The 10,108-nt window shown below is 49.9% G+C and overlaps 1 protein-coding gene across 1 annotated transcript in view; it reads right to left on the minus strand.

Moving 5' to 3' along the window:
• Positions 1 to 9,259: 9,259 nt before the first annotated feature.
• RNF43 (ring finger protein 43) overlaps positions 9,260 to 10,108 on the minus strand; it is a 53,008-nt gene continuing 52,159 nt past the window's right edge. The window contains exons 9-10 of the mRNA XM_009644964.1: positions 9,380 to 10,108; positions 9,260 to 9,268 (exon numbers count right to left, since the gene is read on the minus strand). The exon at positions 9,380 to 10,108 is cut by the window's right edge and continues 31 nt beyond it. Coding sequence (XP_009643259.1) covers positions 9,260 to 9,268; positions 9,380 to 10,108 — 738 coding nt within the window. The remainder of the gene's footprint in view (positions 9,269 to 9,379) is intronic.

Below are 10,108 nucleotides of genomic sequence, written 5' to 3' on the forward strand. Positions count from 1 at the left end.
CCCGCCGCGGCCCCTCTCGCCGCGCCGGGCCGGCACAGCCCCGACGGCTCAGTACAACGAACAAAACCAGGCGAGCAGACCGGGTACATGGATAAATATATTAGTAAATAAATATATTTCTGAGCACATCAGCATATTCACACATCTTTGTTTCTATCGGACATAAATACAGGTTTGCATATATATAAAACGTATTCTTCCTTTTTTTGGGGGGGTGTGTGTCATAATTTATTCCCAAGCCCCAAGAGCCAGGACAGACTCGGAAAAAAAAAACAAAACAAAAACCACCAACAACAAAACAATATTCACATTTCAAAAGGATCTGAAGGTTCTGTAAGGGGAGCAGAGGCTCTGTGCAGGAGGTCCCGCCAGCCCAGCCCTCGGCAGTGCCTGGGGAAGGGCTGGGGCTTCGGTTCCGGAGAGCAGGAGTTCAGGATCCTCTGGCTTCCATCAGTTTTCAGCTGGGACTTTGGATGCAAGAGAGGAAAATGCGCTCTGCTTCGCTGCAGTGGTGCTGAAGAAGTTTGGCGACGGAGTCCAAAGGTACTGAGCACTCAAAAGCATCGCCCAGACGTGAGAGGTGCAGGAACCGAGAGGAGCCGTTCTTCGTTTATCTCAGATACTGCTTCTTCCCTTCCAGGCAGCCCAGGATGGTAGTCCCTCTGCTGAAGAGGATCTTGAAAACCACCTTCCCAGAGAGTTCCTCCCTTTCCTCCCACCTGAGAACCCACCGAGGCAGACCTGCACAGTCTCCTTCAGCTCAGCAAGCCCCAGGGAGGGGGCCCAGCATCTAGGATGACCGTTTTCTAGATGAAAAGGAGCAGCAGCATAACATCAGGAAAGGAAAACACTTGAAAGCAGGCGTTGCCCTGTGCAGCCTGGTAATACTGCAGTCGGGAGTGGAAAGGGTGCATTAGTGCTGACCACTTTCTCCAAGAAGCTTGGGGCTTGCCGCAGATTCAGAGCCCTCCCTTTTTTTTAAGGATAAGGAAGGAAAGAGAGGAGGACTTTTAGACTGCAAACTAGACACTCGTTCCTTTGAGGCAGTGAAATGCATCCCTGGAGGCTCCCAGCCTTCTTGACTCCCAAAGGAATCAGTGGGAGCACCTGGATTTCATGACCCTCCCCTCTGTAAAGTCACCCAAGCCCTCCAGGATGGTCAGGGACATGGGGAACTGGTTGAGACAAGCCATGGACCATGTGCGCAAGAAGTTGAACAGGGGGAATCTGGACCTGCTCCTGGGTTTTCTTCCTCTCGTTTAAGACTGACTCCCCTGCAAGGGAGAAAACATCTGAGCTTGTGTCTTCTGTAGGACGAACAAGAAGAGCCTGGAAAGGTTAGAATACAATTCTGCTAGGTTCTTTGATGAAAAAAATTCATCTCTTCTCTAGACTGAAAGGTCCTGCGGTGGCTCGGTCACAGGAGATGAGAAATGAACACTAGTGAGGGAAAAGTGTTTTGTTTAAAATAGGCTATGGGCTGACTTTTAACACCATCACTTGAATGTGACTGATAGCAGCTGGGCCAAAGATGCCTTTTTCAAAGATTAAGGGCAGCAACCCTCCTAAAAAGCTTTCCTCACCAAGGGAGGCAAAGGCAGGATTATCCTGAGCTGGGACTACATAACTGGTGCACTGTCTTGAACTGGAGAAGAAGCTGCTGCTTCAAAGGAAGGCACAGAAAGCTTCCTGAGCACGAACAGACGGGGGAAGCCTGCCCCTACGCCAGGTTTCAAGCTGTCAGGAGTTACCTTCAGCTCGTATCCTCACCAACGCCTCAGCAGCATTAACTCTGCAAACACTCGGTGCCACATCAATGTGCACCTCACGTGGGCATCTGGGTAATTGTTTGGCCTGAATCATCACTTAGGGCAATGAACTCGACAGTCTCGTTCCCTGCTGTATGAAAACTGATTGGGTTCTGTATGTTTTGAATTTGGCAGGCTTTATTTTACTTCAATGTCCCCAAATTATGAGATGTGGGAAATAAAAACGAGTGACATTCAAAAAAAAACCCCACAAATGGGAGGGCGAAAAGTACTAAAGCGAGAGCCTAGCAATTTCTCAAGTTTTCAAAATGTTAGAAAAGGCAGAAAGGTGTTCCGAAAAATTCCTTTGCAGGGTCATTTCACGTGTCTCAGAAATAGGATGAGGCTGGGTGATGGATAGGGCTCTGCTCTGCATTTATTATGGATGCTTTTTCTGGGAATTTTTGCTGTGTTTTGGGGAAATGAGGGAGGAAGGGGAGAAGCAGGAGCCAGGCGAACTCAAGGATTTTCCATGACTCCTGGGGCAGGGGGCATCTCGGGTTTGAAATCAACACATGAGTTGCTCTGAACAGGGTGGGCCATCACACCCCTTTTGAGGGTAGGTGGAGGAGCTGGAGGATGAGCGAGAGACTCATTCACTGCCAGGCGAGAGGGTGGATTCCTTGCAATGGGAAGACTCTGCCCCAGCTGCTTCCCAGAAATGCTGACATTGTCCCTGTGTCTTCACCTCTCCTGCTGCTGGCAAAACGCAGCAAATGGCTGAGACGGCATCAGCTGAGGGATAATGAAGCGATCAAAAAAGTGGTGAGAGCTGTTGGTTTCCAGTGAAGCCAGAAGCAGCACCTTGCAGGGCAGACCTGTGAGTGGTGAGATGGAGAACAGCTTGTTCCTGTGCCTGAAATAAGAGTGGAAAAGTTAAATGAAGAAATCTGGCTTTTGACCTAACTGAGGAAATGAAGTCAGAAGCTACCAGGCCACAGAAAGTCATTTCTGCAGCTTTTGGTCTCGAAGGCTTGTTTATTTTTTAAGTGTTTGGCAAAACCTTCTGTGGCACGAACATGCCCAAATAGCAGCTTGCACTCACTCCACGAGCTCTCCAGCTAGTGACTCCCAAAACTGGTCTCTGAGCAAGCCAGCCCATGCAGATGGATGCCACAGGACGAAGATGGGCTGCCTGCGCCTTCAAAGGAGAAGGGCACCTGGAGAACATGGCTCTGGGTGACCATCGCAACGTGGGAACATGTGAGGAGACCACAAGTGTCACATTGCTTATTTGCAGTCTGCGTCTTGGCGTGGGCCATGCAGGTCAGGGCTGGTTTTTACATGTTGCCTGTGCAGAGAGCAGGGTGTGAGCTCCTCTACGGCTGGTATGCTGAATGTCTGTGTCCGTTCCAGCTCTCCAGTAAGCAAACACGCCAGTGTTTTATTAAACTGAGTGTTCATGGACATCCTGGGCCTCCTCTTCAGATCCTGCATTCAAAGAAAACGAAAAAGAGAAGTGTCAGCTACAGCGAGCTGAGCATTCCTGGACTCTGCAGCTGCTGGGGCCTCAGCCCTGCAATACAGAGAACAGATGCTGCAGTGAAAGGTGCTAAGGCTCTTCCAGTATTTTGGAGGGGCTTTTCTGGCCACCTCCCCAGTCAGTTTATTCCTCTAAGTTAACGCACAATAAAACGTAAAGATAAGATGTCAAGCAACCCTTTAAATATTTCAGCAGATACAGGCCAAGGGCATGGCTCGCCCCAGGACTCACATCGCTACTAGGTGTTTGCTTTTGAGGCTTTTTCATGTTTGCTCTTTGAGGCAAATCTGTACAGCCATTTTAAAAATCATTAGCAACAGAAAATAACGATCATTTATATTCACACAGTGCCACGGCAGCACTATCCCCCTTCCAGGGACAGGAGGCAACAACAACAGAAATTCCAGACAACAAAAGCAGTCTACAAGTGATGTGCACATGCGAGAAAGGGATGGCACCCGCGTTTCATGGTGTTCAAGAGGATGCACAAATTGCTTCCGAGTCCCCAAAAGAAGCCAAACCCAAGCAGTGGTGGTTGGCCACCAATGTTGGCCCTCACCCAGCCAGCAAGGGCCGCAGCTCATGCTCTTCACCAGCTCCTTCTGCCTGCTGAATTACTGACAGGCAAGCGCTGAGCAGTTTCCTCTGAAACGTTCAATGTAAGGACTGCCTGGAAAGGGGGCACCCAAGTTCCCGCTTCAGATCTTCCCTTTCTCTCTAAGTGACGGAGAGCTGATACACACCACGGTCCCAGGTGCCTCTAGGGTCTGCCCAGAGCTCTCACGCAGGGTCAGCATAGCCCAGTAAAGGCACACGTGCATTATTTTTCACATTTCCCTTTTCCTGAATGTTCCTGAGATCAAAAGGCAACGAACTCCCATATAAATATTCACAGAGAGCAATTCAAAACAACTTTTCAAAACAGTCACAGCACATTCTTGTTTGTTATAGCTCACCAGCTACAAGAACAGGAGCTCTGAAAATGAAATATATGGGGAGAAAACAAACAAGTGAAATTCTTTTTTGAAAATGTAGCTAATCGACATGGGAAGATGAACACACATGGGAAAATGAATGCACAGACACAGTGTGGTGCTGGGCCATCTTGTCTAGACTGTGCTTTTGCCCAGAAAGGTTGGCCCAGATGACCCTTGAGGTCCCTTCCAACCTGGGATTCCATGATTCTGTGGTTCAGTGTTATACATGTGTGCAGGCATGGCCAGACTGCCAGAAGACAAGAGTTTGAGTGTGTCTGGCATTTGTGATTCGGGCCACCGGTATGTTGAATAAGCCATTGCCAACTGCTGCTCTGGTACACCAGCTTACGTGCAATGCAAATCACCCCGTGATCAGTCAGATGCCCTCAGTCTCAACATCATTAAAATATTTTCTGAAAACTGTGCCTGTGCGAGTGTCCCCTGTTACACAACAGAAAGGTCTTGAACTGGGAGAAGTGGGTGAGCCTCAGCTGCTGAACTGGCCATCAAGACCTGCGGGGGGCAATGACCTGAAGGAGTGCACCTTGGTGATACAACAGAAATCTTGTTTGTTGGGTATTCGGTTCTAACGGTGGTCTTTTCTGCCCGCTAATCCCTTTCCCCCTCTCTCGTAGAGATCAAAGACATGACATGAAAGGGAACGGCTAAGAGGATGAGCAGGAGGTGGAGGAGAGGGGGGGATGCTGACAGTGTGCTGCAGAAGGTGAGATTTCCCAGAGAGAGATTTCATCAGCCTGTGCTGGGAATAATCTGGCTGTTCTGGGACGAGATCCATGCATGCTGGGGTGGCCTAAGTAGCCACCTAGCTGTAATTCACTGCTAGTTAGCTGGCTTCTCCTAAAAGGCAATTCAGCATTGCTTGAGGATTGATTCTTCAGTGAAACAATGCCCAGCTCTAGTCGCCCTGGCAAGAGAGGCAGGGATGTATCGTTATGCAAATGCCACCAAGAAAAGCTGGTGGAGGTGCTCAAGGAAGTGGCATAAACTCCAAGATCATGCAAGCATCTTTGGGATCATCTGCGGTGCCCTGGCGATGGCTGCGGGCAGTGTTATTCCCTGCGATGCCAGTGCACGGCACTGCCTGCGCAAGTGGAGTTTCTCCAGGGGCTGTGGACCAAGATTCAACATCACCTTGCAGCTGGGCGAGGTAAGCACATGCCTGGAGGGTGCTGCATCCTGCAGGAGCACCGTCAGCTTCTGGAAACCCTGGTTTAGGGACTTCCTGAGCCAGAGAGCGCATTTGCATCTCTGCATTTGATAGCTCTTGATCTAGGCTCTCAAACCCATTTCACTTCTAGCACCTACATCCTCTGGGCAATGAGCACCAGCTTCACTACACAGCGTGCGTTACCTTATTGGGTATTTTAAAGCTTCTGGCTCCCGTTTGATGCCACCACTTATTTTGTTATAAGCACCAGTGAGTCTTCTCTGATCTGCCTTCTGATCTCACATCCTCTCTTTCATATCCTCTGCTAATCATCTTTTTCCCACATGAAAGTGTCTGTATTCTTTCTGCTTTCTCAGAAGAACCCCATCGCTGTAATTGTACCCAGTACCTTTCTGCACTTCTCCCAGGCCTGCTCCATCCTTTCGGAGAAGCAGTGATCAGTGGTGGATGCGAGCTGTGAGAGCACCGCACTCAGGCAACTGCAGGATGGCACTTTCTGCTCCTCCCCTATTTGCTCCCATCTAGCTCCTAATAATGATTGGATTTTTACTTAGAAGCGGTTCTGCTCATGTGTGGCATTTTGTGCTCCTTACATGGGATTTCATCCGCCACGCTATTGCCCGATAACTCAGCAACAGGAGATCCTTCTGTAACGCTTTGTAACCCATTTTAAAGCCGACAGTCCTGTAGGATTTTTGTCTTTTATAAACTTTGCTATCTCTGCTCCTTGTCCAGGTTATTTAGGAGCTTGCTGAAAGGTGCAGACACTTGGAGAACTCTACTTTCCTCCTTCTCCAAGTACCTTCCTTTCGTTAAGACTGATCTGCACTTTGTCTCCTATTTTTTAGCCAGTTATTTACCAATGACTGCCCCTTCCCTTGTATGCTTTGAGAGCTTCATTCCCCTAAAAGATCTATGAGGCGTTATCTCTTTCTACAGAAGTTGTGTTGCCTCCTCCCCTGGTTTTCACATTTAGCCATGTGCCTACAAGTCAGACCCTGTATTTGAATTTTTAACAGTTTGCTTGGCAGGAAAGTCAGGCTCATCCTTCTGTGGCCTCAGCTATTTCCAGCTGATGTTGCCCTCAGCTCTTCCTTCTGGCTCTGGGCATGGGTAACAGATTTGCAGTCCACGTTCGTGCTTTAGCAGGTTTGTGCTTGAGCCCCTGCACAATGCCCAGGTGAGCGATCTGTAGCCCTGGCAATTTGTTACTTCCCACTTTATTGATGCGTTTCTGAAATGCTCAAACTGATGATTTGATTTATGGGGGTCCTCTACCCCACACCCTGAACGGAGATGTGCCAGGATGAGAACCTCCTCAAGCACTTCCATGCTGATCACTAATGCAATCAATTCAGTTTGCTCTTCTGCTATGCAGTGACAGCCCTTAAACATCCCTCTTAGACCTGCACTACTCCCTGGACCTGCAGAGCCTCTGGCAGCCTTCATCCTTCTGACAGAGCTGAAAACGTTTGCATTCTGCATCTCTTGTTCATAGAGGTCTTTCCTGGCCTGCCTTGTCGTGGCTCTGTGCTTAGCTTCACATCAGAGTCTTTCCTGATTTCTTTGTCTTGCTCCTAAATGCCCAATCTGCCCTGCTGCTTGGCCAGCCCTTTTCTGGGGCTTTAAACAATCCCTGCACCCCAAAGCATCTTACTCTTTTGACTGCCTATTTTAGTATTACTTGAAGAAGATTCTCATGTATGCATAGGCTCCTTTTTTGCAGCCCGTGCTCATGCAGTGTTATTGTAACCCCAATACCATCCGCCTCCTACTTGGGTGCAATTGGGGATTTTTGTGTTACTTGTCATTGGACTTTACACTCTCCTTAACGCTCCTCTCCTCTCTGTCATTTCACGTGGGAATTACAGGGTTCCACTGTTTGTTTTCTTTTTAAGCTGGGTTCCCGAAAAGTTTATGTCAAAACTTTAATTTAAAGATGGGCTTTCTAATTAATCCACTTATATTTTTAGCCTTACAGCATTTATCTAGAGGCACATATGCATTTCTCCTGGTCTATTCCTTGCGTCCTGTTTACACGGGACCGTCTATCGAGATTGTTCTTTGCTCTTTCTACTTGCTCTCTATTGATTTATGTACAGTCCCTTTCTAAGATAAAGAACCGATGTGATTATAACTCAGAGGTTGTGTTATGTCAGCCAAAGTGTTTTCAGCTTGACGGCTTTCCTACATGAACTCTTCAACTGTCCTCAGTTCATAATAAAGTTAAATCCTTCCTTTGTATGTATTTTCTCAATCTCACAAGGAGATTCTCCCTCTCTGGCTGGTCCCGAAAGCATCCACAGAAGCAACTGCAGTCAAACAGACATAGAGTCACGCTGCTTTCAAACACATCGGTCCTTCCAGCTCCTGGTAAAGTGGGCTAAGAGGGAACGAAGGCTGCGTATGCTCAGCACAGCACTCTGGCACTGGGTGGGTGTCAGAGAGCCTTCCCCATGACACCCTCGGGAGATGGGCACAGATCTGGGCCGCTGGGACTCTACGAAGGGACAGAGGCATCACAGCACGGATGCCTGCAATGCCCTGGACACTGCAGCACCCAGCGCCCCACGTTAGGTGCCCAGTCTCCTGCTCCCAGTTTCATTTTGAAATGGGAGCTTGAAGCCTCTCCTGAGCAGCCTGCACTCACGCCAGGAGGGCTCTCTCCTTTCAGAGGTCCTCTGCTGTGATCCTGGGAGGGCTGTGTCCTGGCGATAACACTGCCCACCGCCTCCAACTCAGGGGACATCAGCACCCTGAACTACCCTGAGCTATCTCTGCACTGCTGCCTCCTTATCTCTTGTAACAGCAGCATCCCCCGGGCCCTTTGAATAAAATCCCGTATCACCTATCTGCAGTGTCAAGCACTTCTGCGCCTGGGAAAAAAAAAAATTAAAAAATCTGTTCCTGGGAGTCTGGGAGCCCGGAGCGCCGCAGGCAGCCAGTGCCGCGTCCCACCCAGCATCTCCCCCTTCCCTGCTGCCTCCTTGGCAGGCACCGCACCACCGGGAGCCTGGGTGTGGTGTAGGGCTGGATAGACTAGCATGGGGAGGAAGTTATTATCTCTGTGGCACAATGGGCACGGTGAGTCACGAGGTTAAGGCCAGCATTTTAACAGAAATTAGGCAGTGAGATCTGTATTTGGTACCTAAATCAAAATGATTTGCCCGAGGACCTGCGGTGAGTCAGTGGCAGGGTGAGGAAGGGAGCCAGGCTCTGCTCAGAGCCAGTGCTTGCCCATGCTGACTCGCAGGTTGCTGTATTCAGAGAAGCTTGAGAGAGCAAGACCTGGGAGCTAAACTCAGGTTCTTTCAAACAGCCTCATCTCAAACACATTTTCAGCGAGAGCTGTACAGCAGTTAGGCCAAGAGCCAAACTTTAATTACATCTGATTTCCCAAAGACACTAAAAAGCAGCTCCCACACAACAGAGGCAGGTGAGAAATGAGGGAATGTGCAAATTCATAAACTCATTCAGTCTGTTCTCCTACTGCCACCACACACGTCCTTACTTATTGACTCCAGTTAGCTGGGGTTGGCTAAAAAGACCCAGTAAGCCTTAATGATAATGACTCTGCCAGTAAGACATCCAGACCGATGTAAAGAGACTGAGAAACCTGGTCCCACTCCTTCCTTTGGGAGATACTCCAGCTGCTAGAGGTGTTTAGTTAAAAACAGCCACCTTATTTCTTATCTGTATTATTTTGGGATGAGACTGCGGGGTTTGGTGCACTCATTAACAGACTTGCTAATTGTTCAGGCCACCATCTCCAGACAGGTGAGCTCTGAAATGCTTCTTCTTGTCAGTGGTCCTGTAGGAAAGCCCAGCGTGAAGGTACCAGGTCTACTGGCAGCCAGAGAACCCTCAGCAAACCCCCCTCATTCCCCTGCCTACTGCAAGAAGAGGCGAACACCAGACTTACCCTGGCTGCCCTGCTGAGACGGGGACAAAAAGGAACCATGCGGTTTCCCTCCCGTCCTGACAACCCCTCCTCCTGCTTTTTCAGCTCTGAGCCAGACTGTGGCACTAAGCACTTCCAGAGTGGCCGAGAGCCCGAGCTGCAGGGCAGGGGAGCGCCTGGGATCAGGGGCTGGACTTCGGACGAGCAGCGGTAGCCAGCAGGATGGCCGTGAGGAACGTGAGCATCACAGGCTTTGGGCAAGGCTGAGTCCTCGGGCAAGAGCGCAGGGTCGGGCTCCAGGTGACACTTTCTTTTCCTTCGGTGATGACGGCTCTGTAGGCTGTGTCTCGGGGGCAGTGGGACAGTGGATGTTCCAGCTGCTCCTGATTGTCTGTTGGCATCTACACTGAAGTCCAACCTGTTTGGAGAAGCGGAGGGGGCATGAGGGTGCTCTCGGCCTAGCTGTGGACAAGGGGGCTGTCCTGCTGGAGCTGCCTCCTGTAGCACAGTGCTGCTTTCCAGAGGCTGCTGACAATTATGGCTTTTCTCAGCCCTCTTTTGTGTCCGAGCGCCATGGAAGCCAACCTTGGCCCCAGAGTACCGGGATTTGCGCTGCCCAGGCCCCTGCCCAGCCCGCGCGGGTGGACACTCCGCATCCCTTCTGTAGTGATGGTGCTGGTGGTGGTGGTAGTGGACGTGGCTGAGCACCTGGGGCTGGGCCAGAGCAGCACCCCCAGGCACCATCAGGTC

Source organism: Egretta garzetta, unplaced genomic scaffold, assembly GCF_000687185.1.
Source record: "Egretta garzetta isolate BGI_Z169 unplaced genomic scaffold, ASM68718v1 scaffold108, whole genome shotgun sequence".
Taxonomy (NCBI): Eukaryota; Metazoa; Chordata; class Aves; order Pelecaniformes; family Ardeidae; genus Egretta; species Egretta garzetta.